Source organism: Vidua chalybeata, chromosome 1 (genome assembly GCF_026979565.1).
Source record: "Vidua chalybeata isolate OUT-0048 chromosome 1, bVidCha1 merged haplotype, whole genome shotgun sequence".
Lineage (NCBI taxonomy): Eukaryota > Metazoa > Chordata > Aves > Passeriformes > Viduidae > Vidua > Vidua chalybeata.
Window position 1 is genome coordinate 92,022,139 of NC_071530.1, and position 21,662 is coordinate 92,043,800.

Genomic DNA, 21,662 nt, shown 5'->3' on the forward strand with positions numbered 1-21,662 from the left:
ATGCTGTATGAACATGTTCCTTTTCTAATATTTTTTTTTTAATTTTATGTAAAAATATGCAATGAAAGGCTTACTTTTTTTATAATGGCCTTGCATAATCATAGTCAGTAATTTTTTGTAGTAACACATATTCTGCTTTGCAAGCAAGTTTTAAAGTCAGTGTCCTGGTTAGATGCTGACAGAGAAGCACACCAGATTGAGTTCCTGAAGGCCAGATTGCTCTACTGCCCGACCTTGATACAAACGTGTTTATGAGAGAGAAAATAATTGCAGGTACCTACCACATGTATCCCTGTCTCCAACTAACTGCACAGCTTGTCAATTTGTACCATTTGGTTGCATATTCACCTACAGATTATATAGAATTTTTGAAATATTGCCAAAGCTTTTAATATAAGAAAGAAGTTAACTTTCTCTGCAAGTATTTTTTTTTCCTTGATGGAAACAGAAATGTACCACCGGCTGCACACAATATTTTGATGGAGCTGTCATACAAACATTCGTCACTATGGCACTTTTCCTTACTTTTTTCACACTGAATAGAGTTAATCTCAGGCACACTAGCAATGTGAATATTGCAGTGTGGGAGACTCTCAGGTTCAAAGCCTGTCTTGTTACCTTGCTGTGTGAGTGCTAGTTGTTAAAAATTGCTTTGGTTTCCCATTGTGTACAAGAATACTAATTGCTTCAGCAGCATGCATGCATTCGGTTTTCCTCTGTTCAAAAAGGAAACTATGGTGATTTGAAACGTAAAAGTATAATCATCCTAGATAAATGGGACAGCACTTAAGCAATCAAAAGCTAATGCAGTCTTGTAAAAGTAGTTTTAGGGAAATATTTCAAGCTTTATTCACTCAGATAGCATTTTCAAGAGCCAAAGAACAGCTTTATTTTTTCTTTCTGCACAATTGAGCATTAAATATTGCACCGAGACACAGCAAAACAGGTTTTGCTATCCTTTAATACTGCCTAAGATTGTTTTCAAAACAGCAGATCTACCATCAGCCACACAAGGCATCCATCAATTGACCAATTAAAAAAAAAAAGTGGGAGTATTTGCATGCTGTTAGATTACAGTTGTCTAGGTTTTTTTAGAGTAAATTAATTTTAATAATTTCTTCTTTTAAATTTTTTTTTTGTATAACCCCTTGGCTGTCCCAGTGAATTGTTTTCTTTTAATTCAAGTCTGAAAGAAAATTATGCCATATCACACCATGAAAAGGACATTTAAATGACTTTTAACTGGTTTAATTATTTAAAGCTTACATTATGTTTTAGATGTTTCAGATTTTCTTGTGTTACATTTTCATTTTTCTTTTTTTCTTCTCTGATTACCTTTCTTTTAAAATTCTTTTTATTGTTCTTCTCTTTCCACTCTCCACATTCTTAATTTCTTACAATTTTTTTTGCTAAACTGTCATCTCAAATCAGTGGCAACAGCCATCTTCAAGGGGGATATGCAGTGTCTGAAGGGCATCCTTCTTCTCCCTGAATTATTTCCCAGTAGTTTGTCTTATTGTCTGTTTTCTTTTCCAAAAAACATAATTTTTCATTTGAGCAAGATAGTATGACCTGTTCTGTCTTGCTTTGACACAAGTAAGTATTATTTATTTGGACAAGTAATTGCTAATTTTGTCTGAGGGGGCTTGTCTGCTCTCTTCACCCATAACCTATGACAATTTCTGAGAAGAAAATCAGCAAACATAAACTCTACAATGCAAATTATTGTGATTTACATAATCCACAACTGCTGAAACATGAGGATAATAAAATGCTCTGGAAAACATAATGCAGAGGTTGTTTATTAATTATGAAATAAATGTTAATCTCAGGTTTTATCAACAATATACACTTATTTGGGAAGCTCGTGGTTCCAGTGTTTTAGTTATATTTTGTTCTCTAAGTGATGAAGCAAGAAAAGCCACTTTCTCCTTTGGTTGCAGTGCTAAAGTCAGCAATGTCCCAAGGAGGGCAAGAAGGATGGGGAAGGGGTCAAGGGTCTAGACAGGAAGCCACACAAGGAGTGGCTGAGGTCACTTGTTCTGTTCAGCCTGGGGAAGTGGAGGCTGAGGGGAGACCTCCTCGTGGTCTGCAGCTTCCTCACGAGGGGAAACAGAGGGGCAGGCACTGATCTCCTCTCTGGTGAACAGTGACAGGACCTGATGGAAAGGCATGAAGCTGTGTCAGGGAGGCTTAGGTATTTTTAAGGTATTTTTCCTAATATATACCTTTCCTAGATATTAGGAAGTTCCCACAATTACACTGTCTGTTCAGAGCCTGGGTGAAACAGCTCTGTAAGCATTTGCATGGCTTCCTGCAGGAATGTCTATTCTGAATGTACTTTGAAAAGCTGTGGGATGGAGCTGACCTTGTAGATTAAGACATCTAAATGTAAATGTTTATGTATAGATGTGTGCATGTGAGCTAAGTGTCTGAACCAATGTCAGAGTCTCTGCAGGTGATGGAAATCTAAAGTGACTGAAGCCACTACCAGATGGGTTGCTTGTATGTCTGCAAGCGATGGGTAGGATTTACAGGAGAATTGTGCAGTTTTGTTCTGAGCTTGCAGCAGGAGGTGAGCAGAGGTATTCCAGGGACACCCAAAATACTTCCCTGGATAAGCTTTTTTTGCAGTGCCATTCAAACTCACCTGGTTGAAGTGGGCAGGCTGTCTTTGAGAAGCATGGGATCAGAGCCTGGTTCTGAGTATCATCTTTGTTGTGTGGCAAAGGTTGTGACTGGCAGGTAAAGATTTATTCAAGAGCTCGATTTAAGACTCAGGTTATTACTGTACTTCTTGTGTGAGCACCTCAGCTTTATAATTCCCTTTATAAAGGAAAGATTTTGTTGGGTGTTTTTTTCCTTTTTTCCCCCATTAAATTCTCTATTAATTTATAAATAATTTGGCAAAACTAAAAAAAAAAAAAAATAAAAAAAAAAAAAAAAAAAAAAAAAAAAGCCAGTGATTTGCCCAAGCCAATCCAGAGTCATAAGATTGACTCCCATAATTGAGCAGGTTATAGGTTTTCTGTTCATCACATTTTGCCTTCTTTGACTCTGGTTTGTGGTCCTGAGGGCTCCAGTCATAACATCACTATCTCCAGTAGACTTTGTGTGCTCTAACACATTCTTACACAACATCATTTCTCCTGACTCCCTTTTCCAAGCCAATGTTGACTCATGTTCTTACAACTTTGGGGGTTCTATTGAACTGTAGAGTTACAGACATGTTGCGAACTCTCCCAGGTCTGTCTGTGTGTATGTGTCTATATATGACCTCCACAAGGGGTCGTACATCCTAATTTAAAGCTTGGTTTCACAAAGAGCAAACTGCTTGGAGGACAGAAAATCCTTTTCCCTCTAATGAAAAGGGTGGAAATTGCGTCCCCTTTTTTACCAATCCCATGGGTCAAGAGCAAAAGGCAACAAGGGGTCCCAGAATCTCTACTGTTTGGAATCTTACCCATAGAAAGAGAAAATAGATAGACAGGCAGGCAGAGAGAGTTTTTTTCTCAGGCACAGCTGCAATATTCACACCCTCACTTTCATGTGGGAAAGGTATTTTTTGGTTCCTTATATCCATTCATCATTACTATGTACTATTGCCAACCCCAGGAGAAACACGAGTTTTGAAAAAGCAAAGCAAACGGATTTGCCCATCTTAGATTTTACTTTATTCTTGAGGTATCCAGATGGAAACAACATGTTTGATGTACTTAAAGCTACAAATTTGATTTCATCTTCAGGTTCAGCATTTCGACACATGTAATTTACCTTATAACAAGAGCCTCAGAGAAATGCATTTTGAGGTCACAGGCAAAAAGCCAATCTACAGCTAGTTGTATCGAGCTGTACTTCACATTCTCTGAAAAGAGTCAAAATGGGGAAGTCTCTCCTCATTTTTAGTGATGTAACAAATTTTCACAAAATGAATTATTTTTGACAGAGAAAAAAGACAAACCCAGAAGACCTTGCTGTAGGTCATTGCAAGTGTCTCTGAGCCAGTCAGGCCTCACACAACCAGGAAGTGTATTGGCTGAACAGATACTAGCAAATCATTTTTAATACCTCATTTCAGGTCTTTGGAGATTAATTTTATCATAAATTTGGAAGCCTGATTTAATTGCGCTAATTATATTTTCTCTTGGGAATTGATGGATTACTACCTAGCATATTCTCACTGTGCCTAATGAATCACACTGAGGCTTTCTCTTATTTATACCTGCTGGAAGTCAAGGAAACGAGTTACAATAGCCATTAAAGAAACATGCAAGAAATTACCCTAAACCATTTGCTACATATTCTTGCTCTTCTCATGGATCTGTTCTTACAACAATGATTCCACTCTTCTGGAAATAATTGCAGAGACTCCATTTTAATTTTCTGCCTCTGGGGAATTCACTGAAAAGAGAGCACATTTCAGACATGCAAGACATCTACAGTTCCTCCTCACATCACTCTTTTAACATCCATCCACCCATCCACATGTATTCTTTTTTGAATGGAATGCTGTGGATGTGGAAGCAATTACAGCCACTGCACTTCCTGGTACTTGTGATTCCATCAGATGCAATCATGCACATGTTGGAGGCCTGATTTCTCTGCTGCTGGAATTTGCCACTGAATAGAATAAGGGATTAGATGACATCCTGTCATAGAATAAAGTTCATCTGTCATGTTCAAGTGCCAATCACTAGGATATCTTGGTTTTGTACAACTTTGGAAAATCATGTTGTCTCCTGGTCTCTGCATGACTTTTGCTGCTCAGTGTTCGTTTAAACCCATAAAGCTTATAATCAGTATTTATCATTTATATGGAAAGAAAAACAGCCCATATCTAAAATGAAGTAACCATTAAAAGCACAGTGTCCTTTCTGTCCTCCTTTGGAATCAAAACCAAAGCCAGATATCTTTTTTCCTTGGAGTGAGGGAGGTTCACAAGAGCTAATTCTGCACCCCCATCTTCATACAACTTCTTATAGTTTTGTTCTGAAATATTTCCCTTTCTCTCTGGCTTTTGCAGGCAGAGAAATAAGCTATGAACAAGTGCATCTCAAGTTCAGCCTTGATACTGAACTGCTATCTGACCTCTCGTTCTGAGCCCACCGCCTCCTTCCTCTCTGCAAAAAAAGTGAGGTCCTTGCCCACCGCTGTGGTGAAGGGACTCCTTTCTGGATGTTTGTATGCCCTCTCCAGACTGGGGGAACACCAATACTGAGGAAAAGTCTGCACTACACTGCTTAGGCAGCTGGACATTGTGGAGACTCACAGAAATTCAAGCAGGAGTTGCAGCTGCCCAGGGGTTTCTTCTGCCAGTCAGGAGCAGGGGGTAGGGTTGCAAAGCACTGAGTCCAGCATGCTCAGCTGAGAGTTGAGCAGGGGGGACCAACATCTGATTTCTTTCCTGACCTGATGAACACTGTATTTTGAAAGCAGTGCATGGTCTAATTTGACTGCATGGTTATTCCTTTTTAGAATTGCATTTTCTCAAATGTGGTATCACCTAAAGGTAGAACCTTCTTTCAGATATGACAATCATTTCCCCTTAATTAATTTTGATAGTTTGTTCATCTTCGTGGAACACCTTCATGAAGAGAAAGAAACGCACATTTACTTCAGGAGGGAGTTATGAACACATTAAATTGAAAAGCTGCGATGTTCTGTCACATTAGCTTGGTCCCTACAATGCAGCAGTCACGCTTGATAAACGGTGACATTAAAAATAACATTAGAGAACACAGGCACGGGGTTGTGATGGCAACCAGGATACCTATCTGCCCTTTGTTACAGACATTGCCCTCTTCATTTATGCTTTTGGGAGTGATGGACATATAGAGGGAAAAGAATCAATATGTTTCTCAATTTTTTCTCATGGCTGACAAAAAAATATGTGGATTATAACTGGACTTTCATTGAGATGTAATCCTGTCACTTCAGTGCCATAAAAAATGCATAATTGTGCTCTGTTAAATATAGAAGCATGTGGCAAAAGTGGTTAAATTTATTGCAGTAATTATTGTTTATTTATTTATTTATTTATTTATATAAACTATATGTGTGGGTGTATAATGTTACATAAACACACGGGAGCAGTTTTCCAGGATGTCTATCACTGTCATACCAAAGTGCTGATACTGCTCTGAGGAGGAGGCTGATTGCCTATTTAAGACTCTCAGTGGCAACAAGGATTATTTCCTTCTGCTTTTGACCTACCTTTCCCCATTTCTGAATGGCTGGTGTTCAGTTCTTTCTTTAAGCCAGTTTTCTGGATAGGGCTTGCTTATTAAAAGTCACAGACATCATTTTAAATCACACCACTGTCAGTGAACCTCTTTAGTGGATCATACTTGCTATGTAGTCCTGAAGATTTTGGCTTGAACCGTAGCACAGACATCTTTGAATCATATTCTCTGATTTCACTGCACACTTAAGAGTGTCAGGGGATTTTTCCAGAGACCTTGGTGTTATTTTCACCTTTTCATTGGAATCAATGGTACCAGCACGGTTCCCACACAGCCTGATGAGCTCACATTTAGGCAGACACTGATCACTTCCATTATCCCACTTGTGCTATGTTTTGCTCTTTTTCCTATATATAATTCAAATCAAATGCTTATTTCAAAATAATATATTTATTCTCCTTTAAAACTAGCCTTGGATTGTGATGTCCAAAAAGAGCTTGAAGCTAATTAGGAGACCTTTGTGCTGGAGCTAGTGCCTATGCAGTTGATGTGTAAAACCCCTTGGTTTCCCTCTTGCCAGCTGTGCCTCTGTTGCAAGCTTATGGTGACAGGAGCTGCCACTTGTGCTCCATATTTTTATGCAGGAACTAAGACACAGATCTCTGGTTCATTACTCTAGCTCCTACAGTGCAAGCAAATTATAGTAGTTTAAACACAGTTGGGTTTATTTTTAGTCTGAAGGATAATGATGTGGCCATGGCAGAGACTGAAAAACCAGGCAGAGAAATTCTGATGGTTCAGCTTTTCTGCTTCCTCAGGATCTTTGTAGAGAGTAAAGCAAAAAGGGGTAGTAGGTGAGAAACATAGGTTATAACCTGTGTAAAGCTCCTGACTCCTACTAGAAACAATTTCTGTGGAGAAGGGTTTTACATGGTGGCATCCACATCAGGGGAAACATGGAAGAGAATTTGGGTAGTATAAATATATGCTGTCTCTGTATCTGTTTATGTGGTGAATCAGCATTTAGCCACAACCAAAGGCAAAGCTTCCTCTGAGGAGCAGGATGTGCCCCTGGAGGGGAGCACAAGGGCAGGGTTCCCTGGGGAAAAGCTCTGGCTCTTTAATATTTTCCTTTAATTTCTATATGGGAGTAATGCAGCAGGGGTGCTCTGAGGGTTTAAGGACAAGGCAATCCTCAAAATAACTCATCTTACAAATCTTTTCTGTCTAATTTTTCTGTTTTTATGCAGAGTTAAATGTAAGGGAATCTGACGTAAGGGTGTGTGATGAATCGTCGTGTAAATATGGAGGAGTGTGCAAGGAAGAGGGTGATGGCTTGAAATGTGCATGTCAGTTCCAGGTAAGGGCTGCTCACTTTTTTGTTTCCATTTCTAACAAATCCTTCAGTATTCAGAAGTATTTGTAGAGTCACTGATTCAAAAATTGCGCTCAGCAATAGGCTTATGGACTCTAACCATAAGCTCCTTTTTCAATGGCACTGATTGGATCAGATAATAGCAGGGTCACCAGTGATCATAAAGGTTATGAATTAGAACAATGAGTAAGTCCTGCTCAGGAAAAAAAAAAAGATAAAAATGTCTTCTGAAGTTTTAAAAAGAAATAAATTGCAGGTTCAATTTTTTGTCGGTTTTTGAGCCTTTTGTTTACAGTTTTTATAACTATGATGGCAATTCCAGGACAAATATATCAATATTATGTACAAGACTCATGGTAAAATTTTAGGAGCTGTCAGTGTTATCAGCAAAACCTGGAGTGGCCTGTCTTTCAGTGTTTTAAAAATAATTGTGTGTTCTGCTTCCAATAAATAATAAATCAAGGGGAACCAGAATAGCAATGGTGTGTAAATGATCTTACACTGGTTTTGGATTCCAGTGTTTCAGAGCTGGCTTTTGATAGTGTGCTGTTCACCTGTGCTGGGGACATTGTTCTAGCTGCCTTTTAAAGGGTGAAAAAAATCTTATGAGACAAGGCTTTTTCATCTGTCTCAGTCTGTCTGTAACATTTATTTATACAAAATAGTAAAATCAAAGCTCAGTAATGATATATAAAAAAAAAAAAAGGGAAATAATTACAACCCTAAGATAAATAGAGGTTTCATTTATCTTTTGCTGGTGGTAAATTTTGTGACTTCCTAATAACCAGGTCTTGAAGACATTAAAAAAAGAATTAGTCTATGTGCTATACTGTTAATTTGTTTTGAAGAACGCATTTTTTAAAAAAGTATTTTTTTTTAAAACTACTTGCATATTTACTTGTACTTCTTGAATAATTTATTCTATATTCTTAGGAAAGAAGTCTATGGGTGAGGAGAAGATACTGTGTTTTTCAGACATAGCAGGTTGAAAATCTTCCTGTAACTCTCAATTTCAATTGAGTTTACTCAATTTGCTGCAACTAGCAGCACCAAAATTCCCAAGCAGCAAACACCCTGCCCAAACTATTAGGTTCTTCACATGCAAGACTATCTGAGAACTAGCTATTTTTTTTTCTCATATTGCAAGGTTTTGAAAGGAAAATAGACACATTTGTGTATAGTGGTTCAGCTGAAGAGGTGCTGAAAGGAAGATGTGGGAATATCAGCCTGTTCTTCCAGAAGTGTATTTCCTATAACTGTGTCTCTGCATTTTTCCCTAAGATTACTTTGTAACCCCTGCTTGTCCTTCAGACGTTTAAGTGTCTTTGTATAACATATATGTTATGTATGTCAAAAGCTTAGCCAGGAAAATACTTGCTGAATTAATCCAGCAAGGCATTTCTTATGTTGCTAAAACTGCCATTTTTAGGAAAATGTACCCTAACAAGAGAGTTGCAAAATTAAATTGATCTGGGATCCAGGTTGTGGCCAGGTAAGATGCTCCTGCTAGCAAGGAAATCACAGAATTCATTAATATGCTGATTTGAAAGGGGCTCACAAGGGTCATTGAGTCCAGTTCCTGACCCTGCACAGGACACCCCAAGAGTCACACCACGTGCCCAAGAGCACTGTCCAAACACTTCTTGAACTCTGTCAGGCTGGTGCTGTGACCATTCCCTGGGGAGCCTGTTCCAGTGCCCAAACACCCTCTGGGTGAAGAACCTTTTCCTGATATGCAACCTAAACCTCCCCTGACACAACTTCAAGCCATTCCCTTGGGTTCTGTCACTGGTTACCACAGAGAAGAGATCAGTGCCTGCCCCTCCTCTTCCCCTCACATGGAAGTTGTAACTGTGATGAGATCTGCATGACAGAGGGGTGTTTTGGGGATCAGAGCAGCACAACTAATCAGAGCCACCCCTGAACTAAGGCCGAGACTGGCACAACCTTTCTTTAGATTAAGGAAAATGGATGACAAATTTCAGTGTTGTTTGAAACACCTCTAATGTCATGGCAGCAAGAGCTCTCCAGGCTAAAAGGTATTTTGCTGTGTTTTGGATGAGTTTTACAAAACTTGAATGAAAAACTGATCAACACAGTGCTTGTTATGAACCAGTGGGGGAGGTAAGACGGGGTGAGGTGGGATGAGGGCAGAGACATCATGGGGCTGTTTTCCAGTTTCAGTAAGAGAGTCTTGACAACAATCAGTTTAATAAGATAACTGCTTTAATAGGAGAGAACAGGAAAAAGAGCTAAGTGACAGTGAGCAAATCTTACAATCCATTCAGATGTTGGAAACTTTGAAATCACACAGCACTGGAAGGACCTCGGATGAATTTTCCCATGGCACACTGTGCTGAGCACATCCTGTGCATGAAGAGATGCTCTCCCTTTTTGGCCATTTGAGGTATTAGAGCTATTAGAGTACTTCCTCACTAGAAAACAACTTCACTTCTGAAGGATGCTCGCAGGAGAACTTTGGGCTGTACTGTAACAAATCACTAAAGGCTTACCAAACTGTAAAAAAGGAATCCCTTTACTTTTCATTTTCTATCCTCAGAACAGAACCTGCAAATTTAAAACATCACACAGAGACTTAAGGAGAATTGAGAATTATCTATTGAACAGACAATGATCTCTTGGAAAGTATTGTCCTCCTCGGGAGTTGCCTGTTAATTACTCTCTAGAAATGACTGTTCTGTATGGCATGTGGCAGGACCAATGGCTGTGGTTGAGTGTCTGAGAACTGCTTACTATGGGGAAGTATTACAAAACTGATAGAAATGATTTTCAGAGCTGGCAGGATGATTTATTTTTGTCAGTACCTGCTTAGTTCATTCTCAGTTGGTCATCTATGGCAGGATGACAAAGGATTGGAGGGTAATACCCTTCAAAATTATGTTTTAACATTTCAGTATTTTGACCTTTATGTATGTCAAAGCATAAAGAAACTGTTGTGGGAAAGACTCTCATTTGGAATTTGGAGAATAAACTCTTTTATTTTTAAGTCATTTTAGCTTAACTAATGTTGTTATTTCTGCATGCACTTTCATGGGTTGAACTATACCAGTTTAATCATAAACTTTGTGTGGTTAAGGAATTTGGTAGCTACTCTGTATTTGATTATTGCTTCTTGATTTTTGTTTTTGGTTGGATTCTTTTTACCAAAGAGAAAAAGATGTTGAAGATGCAAAAGGTGTCTGACATTACAGTTACATGTCTGACATTACCAGACCCCCAAACAGGGCAATATCTCCTTTTCCATGCTGTAATGCAGGGTTTGGACCTCCAGTTCAGCAGGAAGTCATGCAGCACTCTCAGATGTTAGGCAGATTGGTGGTCCCAGCATCTTAAAGACATTATATGTACCAGGGGCTTATAATCCATTTCTGTTAGAATATAAGAAAGCAGCAAAATGCAGGTAGCTTCTGCAAAAGCTATTCTGAATGATAAATTTTCCTTTCTTCCTTTCTTTCTTTTTATTTGTATCAAATTCTACTAAATTTAAGATTTAAATTTTTCATTGTAGTAATAGAAAAGGATTATTATAGTTGTTGACCAAGTAAAAATCTCATGATGCTCTTGAATTTAATGAGAATGGCTATTGTTTTCCACCTCTTTTGTAAGACTGTTCTGACCAAAAAGGTCAGCAAATCTCCCCTTAAGCGCTGTTCTCCTTAAATTCTCCTTTGCTCAGTTTCAGCCCCCTGTGCCTAGTCATACTTTCTTGTATTATCTTGAAGTTTTCTCCTGCCTCTGTGTTTATCCTTCAAATACTTCTAGATGCCTGGCATATTCCCTCTAGCCAGTACAAAGTCCCACCATAGTTATTTTGTGCTTTTAATCTTTCCTACTGAATTCCTATGTTCAGTCCATGTGGAGTTAGAGTATTATTTCAATGATCCAAGAGGAATACATATAGTGATACTGAAAAACGAATATATTTCAAGTAGTTCTTTAGCAAAAAGGGTTATAAGATGCTGTTAATCACACAACTATCTTCCTCTATATTAATATGCAGTTCAGATTAATCACTTGATTTCTGTATGACTGGGTTATTTTATAATTTATTTTCTAGTGTCACACGAACTATATTCCAGTTTGTGGATCAAATGGAGACACTTACCAAAATGAATGCTTCCTCAGGAGAGCTGCTTGCAAGCACCAGAAAGAGATAACAATGGTATCAAGAGGACCTTGTTATTCTGGTATGTAGAACATCACTTTGTGTAACTAATGAATGATGTTTTATAGTTAGCTCTTTAATTTTGCCCTTAATTCCAGCAATTAAATTTTTTGTGCTTTTCATAGAATGAAATAATGTGGAAAGCCCGAGTCCTCTTTAGGAATGGAACCTTTTTCTAGACAAGAAATCTGATATATCTTCTGATATGGTAACAGATTAATAAATAAACATTACAAGCTGAAATACTTTATCTGAGAAAATAGATTATTTAATGCTTCTCTGGTGCTTATAGAAGAGCGTTGATATCCATCAAAAGGCTTTTAATAAATTTGGAGCAGATCCCAAATTAGCCATTTCTTTAGGACTTTTACTTTTAGGATGTACAGAATTAGTGTAGCATCCAACAAGTGACACTGATCATCCTGACTGCCACTCTACCTGTATCCAAGGCATCTTCTTTGACTTTGGGTCATTACATCGAAGACATGCGTAACTTACAAAATCATTCTACCTCACATTTCTAATGAACTTGCCTTTTTTGTCTTCCCACACACTTAAAGCATAGATTTTTCTACATTTCAAATACATGGGACAGGTTTTTCTTGTCTTGAATATTACAACATACTCTTAGACACAGAAACTGTAAGCAGCAGTTAAAGTTCTGAACCTCTGTGTAGATTCAAAGCTGGTGAGACCAGACACATGGCTGGCTTTCTTAGAAAGAAATTAAGTGACTCAGTAGTGTCAACAACTGCAATCTTTGGTACATAAATAATACTTACAAAATATTAAGTTGTGAGACATCCCTCATCTTTGGATACAGAAAGGTTGTTTGGATTAATCTAAACAAGGTTACGTCCATATGGCAGCCAAAAGCGTCACCATGGGTCAGATGCACACTCCTTACTAACTTTATGTTGCTTAATTGCAATGACAATTTAGAGTTATCAGGCCTGGAGCTCAGTGGTAGCTGCAGAATCTTGTCTGGAAATCAGGGGAAAAGCACGTGCAGGGTACCTAGTCCAAGTCCCAGTCCCAGTTACCTCATTTAAATGCAGCATGTTTCACACCAGCTGCTCCAAGGCCTTTGACTGCAGCACAGACCTATCCTGAGGTCTGGCTCATGTTTGCTAAGGTCCAAAACCATCTGTATTGTTGGTCCTAATACTGAAGGAAGCCCATGTTTTGTGCCCAGCTCAGAAGCATAATCCCAGCATCCCTCAGGCTGATGACTGAATCTACTGTCTTTCCCAATCTCCCACCTGTAAATTATCTCCAGATGCTGCAAAAATAGGAAAAAAAAATGCAATCCAGTTTTGGAGGACTCACATATTACTATAACAACTCCCAAGAAATATGAAGGTTTGAACTGAGGATGTATAATTAAATAATATTTTTAAATTTTATGCCCAACTAATTTTAAGAAATGGACACGCAGCATGAAAGTTTCTTTCTATCAATAAAACAAAGTCCTAGGATGATGTTTTAGGAACAACAAAAAGTGTTTGTTTATATGTGCATTCTACTCTACTAAGAAAGAGAAATTTCAAAATGAAAAATCGATTCTTCTCAGCCTCAGGTTGCTGGCAACTAATTACTACATTATTCAGCTAGTATGGGATTTTTTTTTTTTTACCTTCCTCCTTTTTTTCTTTAAGTACTCCATAAAACCCAGGAAATGCAGCATAAGAGGTTCTGATTCAGGCTATGTACTGCACTCTACCCTGTTGCAACTTTAAGTGCCTCAGCAGAACTCCACTAGAATGGCACCTGCTGCTCCCTGAGTGTCTGATGTGCTTTGGGTGACATGAAAATATCAGATGATAAAATCCATAACCCAGAACCTCTCCATGCCCTGACAAGACAGCGACATATTTGTGCTCTTGATCTGTTACACATATAATGGAGACTCATATAACAAATTAAAAGATATTTTGTAGACCCCCATTAATTTTCACTGGTTACCTTTGAATTTGCTATTAAAATGCTTTATTCTAGGGCATCATTGGGAGTCAAGTACAGATTCACTGGTCTCCTATCAGATCTGGGATACACCCAAGACAATAGGAAGAAATTCCTCCTTAGTGTTGGAACAACTGTTTAATATTTAAATTATATCAGACTTTTGAATCTCATACAAGAATAAAATACTTCCCATTTGCTAGGGATTGATACCTCCTGTAGCTACGGCACTAGAACAGGCTACACTGAGTGATTTAGTCACTAAATCATTATTCTGTTTCTTGGCAGGTAATATTTTGATTAAAATTTTACAGACATTTGTGATTTGCAGCATATTTTCTTATTTCCTTTGCCAGAAGGCTGTCAGAGTTTCAGGATTCTAAAATAAGCAATGTTTAAAAAAGAGTCAATTATAGATGCTTTAGAAATAAACAAAATGCAAGTTTTGACATTAAAAATGGTTGTTTAGAGAAATGAAAGAGAATGTATGGCTGAAATTTTGGGTCTGCCTACACAGGTTTTAATATTGATTTTGAGTGCTGCCAGATTTATATTGTATGCACATGAAAATGTAACCACACAATAACGTAGTACTTGATTAGACTTGCAGCTTCTCAATATACTGTATACATTTGGAAGCCACTGTCCATTGTTTTCTGTCGTGATTTCTTAGTCAAAAAAAAAAAAAAAGGAAAAAGGACAGTAAAGCTATTTGCAGAACTAGAAACAAGCACAGGAATTATTCTCTTAGGAGTGGCTTATGGAAGGGTCTGCTTGCTTAAAATTTGTCAGTGGACTGTTTGCCCTCCTGTTTGTACTTAGCAGTTTGGAGCTGTTGCCCTAAATGGGCAAGAGATGGGTTCAATTGTCATGCTGCTTGAGTTAAAAGCCATCCCTCCTGAATGAGAGAGGCTACAAACATTTTTGATTTGGGGGAGTTTTTCTTCCTCTGCACCAAAGCAGACCCACAGTACAGCAATGGCTCCTGTTCAGAAAGAACAAAAGAGGAGGTTCTGTCTGTAGCTGTGTGCTTGCAGCATTCAGATGCTGTGTCTAATCCAAGTCTTTCTTTGTGTATTTTATCCAGAAACTCCTTATGGATTAAAGCAGCTCACAGCAGAAGCTTGTATATTTGTGTATTAGCATATTTTTTATAGAACCATGGAATGGTTTCATTTGGAAGGGACTTTAAAGATAATCCAGCTCCCACCTCACAGCCCTGGGTGAAGCTATCTTGCGCTAGACCAGGTTGCTCAGAGCTCCACCCAGCCTGGCCTTGAACACCTTGAAGGAAAAGCCACCTATTTGGAAAAGGGTGGTTTAAGTAAAGATAGATGTCAATCACTCCTCCTCTAATTACTGACCAGTGGCTGGGGGAATGCTGTTTGTTCCCCGCATCTTCACTTCTTTGAGCATCTTTCTTGACTGATCTTGGTGCATGAAGAAAACTTTTGAAAACTCTGAATTCATTAAAGGTCTGAAAGAGCAGGGCTGCTTGTCCAAGTAAGCTGGAAAAAAAATGCTACTCTTTTAACCAGCAGCTGCCTGGGCAAATCTAGCCAAGGCCCAGGAAAAGAAAAAAAAGCAGGAACACCAGCTTAGTTTAGCATGGTTACCCTGGAGATGAGAGTCCTAGCATGGCTCCCAGGGAAAAGTTGAAAATGATACAGTATTAGAGAGAATGACACTTTTTTTAAATCCTTTTTGAGAGCTGAAAGCCCAGAGAAGTAGAAATTAATCTATCCTGCTGCTGTGATGTCCTGCCGAATGGACTTCATGTATATCAAGGCAATTATCTATAGAGAAGGGTGGTCTGAGCATTAGCTCCTTGATTTACAGGGTGCTTTCCATGTGTGGTAACTGTCCTGCCCCATGCACACAGGATTTAGCCAGAGCTCCTCACACTGGGGTTGAGCAGCATTTCTCACCTCAGGGGAAAGCAGAGAGTGAGAGCTGGAAATAAAAACATGGAAAAAGTCAAGCTTCTCTGAGACATTTTGCCCTTTGTCTTTCATATGCATCACATATGGTGAACTTGCTCATATTTGTATGTCAGCTTCCTGTCCCCCAAAACAGCTTATGACACAATTTCACCACCACAAATAATCCTATATATTAACTCATATAAATAAATTATGCTCCTTCAAATTTCTTAATGAAGCAAAACTGCATCATAAGGCATATTTACCAGTGACTCAATAAGGACACTTTATATGGGATTGGCTGCTTTGTCAGTAAAGTGGGTCACTATCCATGGAAAAAAGAACCTTCTGTTTTTTTTATTAATTTCTGTAAAGTTATAAGCTCAGTCTGTTAGACACCAAATAGTGGTATAGGAGGAAAGAAAGGAAAATTAAGGTGAAAGAAAAACAAATCTCTATTCCTTATACTCCATGTGACAGGAAATTATTTTTAATGTGTGAAGTGACCCAGTAACATGGAATTTCACACTTTCATCCACGCACTAGAAGGAATTATTCTTAGAAATAAATCTCCTTAAAGAAAAGCAGGAAAGGGAAATGAGCAAACAGAGAGTTTGGTTTTTCCTCCATGTGTGGAAGTAAAATTCCCGCTCCTCTCTCTGTCTGGCCTCCTTCTTCTTTCAGTTTTTAGCAGATAAATTCAGCTGCCTTCTCCATCACCAAAGCAGGCATGAAAGAAGAGTGTGGGATGAACAGAGTGTGTGGTCTCCTCTCCTCAGCTTCCAGAGAAGCTAATCTAATGGGAATGGGAGACAATTCACTGACAGTAGTTGCCATTCATTCTCGCAGGAGGTTTTGTGACTCAGTTCATGTGTTTAAGGGCTTATATTTACTGCCGTGCTATAGCTGAAGCCTGTGCAGAGAGCTGCCCAGCAGGATGCACATGCAAAATCCCTAAACACATCCATACTGCTCTGAAGTAGAGTTAGCTGGCCGGGGGAGGTGAAGAAGCTCAAGTCCTGCTGACACTTACACTGCTAATGCAAATGGGATCCAGTTGAAAGCTGTCACTCACCAGATGCTAATCCAGTCAGTCAAATGTCAATGAAATAACAATGTCATTAGAGCATCTTTATACCAAGTGATTGACTCAACTGACAGAAGCAATTTTGTCATTAGATGACTTAAATCAACCTTATTTGGACGACTAGTTATCTTCTGGAGGTGCTTCTGCAGTCAGATGACTTTTGTGTTGAAGTACTCCTTGAAGTACCACTCCCAGGGCCAGAGGGTAAAGAAAAATAAATGTTCCAAAAATTGGACTTTGAACTCTTCATCTCTTTTTGCTTTAACAAATTTTAATCTCTAACAGTTGAAAAGAGTCTAAGAAATATAATTGTTTTCAGTATTGAGTAATGCTGTTCCTTAAGTAACATCTTGACAGGGAAGAGCAAGACTAGGGCACAGTGAGTATGGACAGTATATTAAAGGATGCCAGACCTTATGTGGAATATTTGTTTTTACAGCTGGCTCATGAAATGTAACATCTGTGTAATGTTTTACAGTGACAAGTTCCTGAACAAACAGCTGCTCCTGGAGCAATATTTTCATTTGCTTTCTTTTTTATTTTTTTTTCTCCCCCTCTGTTTTTTTTCAGATAATGGCTCTGGGTCAGGAGAAGGAGGTGAGTACCAAACTCCACTTGTCTTTGGTTTTGGTCTTTCTTTCAAACTAATGTGTGTCAGTTTTATACATATATATATATATATATATATATATATACATGGCTACTGTATACCACATGAATTGTGGGAAAATTATGGCATTTAAAATAAGCTTTAAGTTTGCAGTGTTATTGGACCATCTCAGAACAGTAGTGGTAAAGGAATAGGTTGTAGTGTGCATTCCACCAATATTGTTCTCTCAGATTTGACCTATATAAGTTTTCATTTGTTACCAGCAATGCAGTGCAATATTTAGATCCCTATTTCACCTGTATTTCTCTCCAGAAAATTACCATTCACAATAAATTTCTTACCATTTCTCCCTTGTATTTATTTCCTTAGTGTCTAAAGCATCTAGTTGTTACCTTATGCCTGGTTGAGCTTGTTGCCTAAAATATAAAACAATTGCATGATGATATCTATTTATATAAAGTATTTTACTAAAGTATTTTTTTGTTCAAAGCTTTATATTCGAAGAGGAGATGTAGTGCCCCTGGTGGTAGTAGAAGTGTTCCAGTCTTCCAACAATTCTTAATCTTCTTCCAAAGATTAAAAAAAAAAAAAATCTTAATTCTAACTTTGATTCTACTAACAAGGATACATATAGAATTAAAAATATGAGACACAGATATATAGAATCATATAAAAACTCTATTGCTTTTAGCCTTCGGTATTATTAAGAAAGTGTTGTATTTCATACTGATGGGACTGAGTTTTGGAGTACTGTAAATCTTCTATAGCTGCATGAAAATGTGTCTTTGTGGAAAAGCATCTATGGTATCACTCTGTAGCTAAATGTAACAGTTAACTTTTCAAAAACCAGGAGCTAGCTCACTCTTCACCCTGGAGGAGAAGGGAGACGTTTCCCTCCCCCTTACTGCTTTCAGTAAATTCTTGGGCTGCTGCTAGAACAGGGCCATTCTCACCTTTGTTTCCTTTTGGGGCAGTGTCCAAAGGAACAATTTTCTGCCTGAACACTTCCTCTTCTTACCTCCACAGGTGACTTTTCTGATGCTTTACACTCTTTGCCCAGCTCTGTTTGCTTCTCCTTCCCCCTTTGTTAGTCAGCCTCTTATTCCACTCTGACTGCTCCCTGCAAGCCAAGCTTTCTGGCCTTGGTACTGCTATGCAGTTCTTGTAGGAGACAGATGACAGAAATTTAGTCCATGTTTCACTTTTGTTTTTGGAACAGTTTTAGAAAAGTTTGAATGCCATTGAGATTAGTTGGGTTTGGGGTTTTTTTCATATTTTCTAACTGTATACAAAAATGCTGGTTAAAGTCCCTTGTAAATATTATTATGTTGATGCGGAAGAGATTGGCAGCTGACTGATAGATGTCAGGATTCTTTGGGTAGCTTTAAGAGCAGCTTGGAAAAACGTAGGCCAGAACATGCTGTTTTGTTGGCTGCTCACTGAAGAGGTGAAAGGTCCCTGTTCAAATATACTCATTCCTTGATTTGGGGCAGGAGGCTGAGCCCAAATCCACCTGTAGGGGCAAGAGAGACCCACATGGGCTTCCTTTTGTCATTGCTGTTCTTTTTGTTCTCACTTGAAATGTTCATTGAGCCTGGGACAAAGAGATGGGGAGGAAGGATTTGTGCTGTGCAAAGGCTTTGTTAGCTGGGGCTCAGCATGCCAGTGCATTTGAATTATTTATGCAAAATAGAATGCCAACGGCTTAGGAGGTTTGGTGGTCCCTCGATACCTTGCAGAAGTAGTTGATGCATTGTCTTGGGAGGTGGAATATGTAGATTCAGTTCACTTCAGGCAGAAAGAATTGAATCTGGTTCCCTTGGCCCCAGGTGAGTTTCTGCACTGCCTGGGTATTGAATTAAGAAGAAACAATGTACCCACTCTGTCCTCCAGCAGCTTTGTGACATTAGGCCTTCATTTATTGGAGTTTCTTCTGAGTGCCTTTGGGACAATTGAAATGTTCTTTCTTCTCTTCAGTATGAAAACAGTTGGATTTAGTTCTTAATTTTAGGTTAAGCAAAAGGAAATTTAAACAACGAGACATTGAAAATTCTGCTTGGCTCTTCTTCCTTTTTTTAATACATCTTGTCTATTTGTGATACATTGAATTATTCCTATCCCTGTGCACCTTCCTCGCTAAACTGGGTATTGGGTAATACTTCTGTGGGACACTTGGTTAGTCTTCAACATGTTGGGTCATTTTCTGTGTCTGAAAGCAGACCTTCAACAAATGGAATCCACTGCTGCTTTGGTTATTGAATTCTGCCCTGGCTGAAAATTCAAGGATATTTTTTGTAGCTGGAATTTGGTTTTTTTTCATAATTCAAGTAGCTGTAGAAGTGTTACATGAAAACATTAAAACCTGAAAAGTCTTACTACAAGTTAAGGGAATTCAGAAAGAAAACCAGACTTCTAGAAGACTGTTGGACCTGTTGAGGATGGAGATGCATTGTTTGGAATCCAAACAAGAGGAAAGAATAGGGACGCAGGCAGAGGGTGATCTGCAAGGTAGAGGTGCTCCATGGTGCCCTCCACACTTCTGCCTCTCTGGCGATTTCAGCTATGGGACTGTCTGCTGCAGAACTGCATCCTGGCCCAACCTTCCTCATTTTCTTTTGGAGGAAGTCAGGATATACTGAGATATAATAATCACCCATGCTGGCATGTTTAATCTCATACTCTTGGATAAGGGTGCTCAAATGGGAACCTAATTCCTTGGAGAGCCTCTGTGCCCTACGGGTTAGGTACAGCTGCTGCTCGGAAGCACGAGGAAACTTCAGTGGAAGTGGAAAAATGCAAGAGAGAACCACCCAGCAAGCAAACATACTAGCTTAGAGACATGTGTTTTCTTCCTAGGATCTGTGTTTCCAGATGTTAATCACAGAATCAGTGTTTGCTATGTTTCTCAAACATGCAATTAGTGTGATTGTGTATGCACCAGTGATGCTTGCACACACGGAATGGATGAGCACAGCTGCTTGTGTGCATTCAGGAGGCATTACAAGTGCTGTGCAGATGCACTCTTAGTGGATTTTTAACTTTGAAAGAAAGTACTGGGAAAGCATCCGAGTTGTGCTCTTCAGTTGCTATAGCTCTGCCTGAGACAGTCTCCACTGCTGAAATTAGCTGTTGGCCTCATGTTTAGCTAAGATTTGTGCGACTGATTCACACTGTTCTTTTTCATTTTCTGCATTTCATTGCAGAACAATCTCATTGATGATTCTGACTTGACTTCATGCATATTCTCCCTCCTACTCTCAAACTGTATGATGTTAATGCATTCATTTCTATGTTAAAAAAAGGAAGAAAAAAGAAAAGTAGACTTAGAAACAAGAGAAAAATCCACAAAAGATTTTTTTGTCAAAGATTGTTTCAGACAATATATTGCCTTAGCAGTTATCATGTGCTACAAGATAAAACACCTAAAGACCATGGAACTTCTGGTTGAAGTTCTCCACAAATCATCTTTACTGTTACAAAAATACTAGATTTTAGGAAAAGAATTAAGAGTGGAGGAATTTTTTCAGTATGCCTGAGTGAGATGAAATAATATAATTTTTTAAGGATGACACAATTGTCTAGTTGCCCTCTGACATTCTGAATGAGCTATTTCAATTTTCTATGCTCTGTTAGCATTGAGTTGTAATAAAATGACCCATTTTTCTAATTTCAGAAGTCTGAAATTTCATTAGTATAATAAAAATTGTAGTTATGAAACCAAGCAGTTGGTCACTTGTGGCAATGGGTATCCTGAGCCACTTCTAAAAAGAGTATATGATTGTCAATTCAGAAATGAGAGAAATTTCAAAATTCTCAATACTCTACCTTTATGTTTCACCCCTACAGAAGGCAATGTCAGAGAGCCTTTAAAGAGTTCTACTCAGACTTTAAAGTGTTGTCTGGTTGGGGTCATGGCTGAAGATGGTGGGATCCTTTAAATTTGCACCTAAAGTGTGGGCTTCTCTCTGTATTCTCATATGAATCATTCTGCAATTTCCCTGTTCTGAAGAATACAGTCATAAAATTAAGCCCTTTGTTTCATCAATATTTTGTTAGACTTCGAGGTAGAACTGGAGAAGGATAAGGTACAGGCTCAGATTTGTGTTCATCTCTGCCAGTTGTAAATTTCAACACTATTTGACCTGCTGGATGTATTTCCACAATATGTAGATTGGGGCACAAAAAGTTATTCTGAGACTGTCACATGCACATAAAAAAATAGATTGCCAGGTCGCATCTGTGATGTTGACTTTGTGATATAGTAAGGCCTTTGCAAGAATGTGTTGAAAACCATCAGCATTTGTTCCATACACCATGAAAGAGCTAACAAATGGTAAA

The 21,662-nt window shown here is 38.5% G+C and overlaps 1 protein-coding gene across 1 annotated transcript in view; it reads left to right on the top strand.

Moving 5' to 3' along the window:
• Nucleotides 1–21,662, top strand: part of TMEFF1 (transmembrane protein with EGF like and two follistatin like domains 1) — a 112,757-nt gene that overhangs the window by 59,655 nt on the left and 31,440 nt on the right. Inside the window, exons 2-4 of the mRNA XM_053944629.1 lie at nt 7,433–7,542; nt 11,636–11,765; nt 17,285–17,311. Coding sequence (XP_053800604.1) covers nt 7,433–7,542; nt 11,636–11,765; nt 17,285–17,311 — 267 coding nt within the window. The remainder of the gene's footprint in view (nt 1–7,432; nt 7,543–11,635; nt 11,766–17,284; nt 17,312–21,662) is intronic.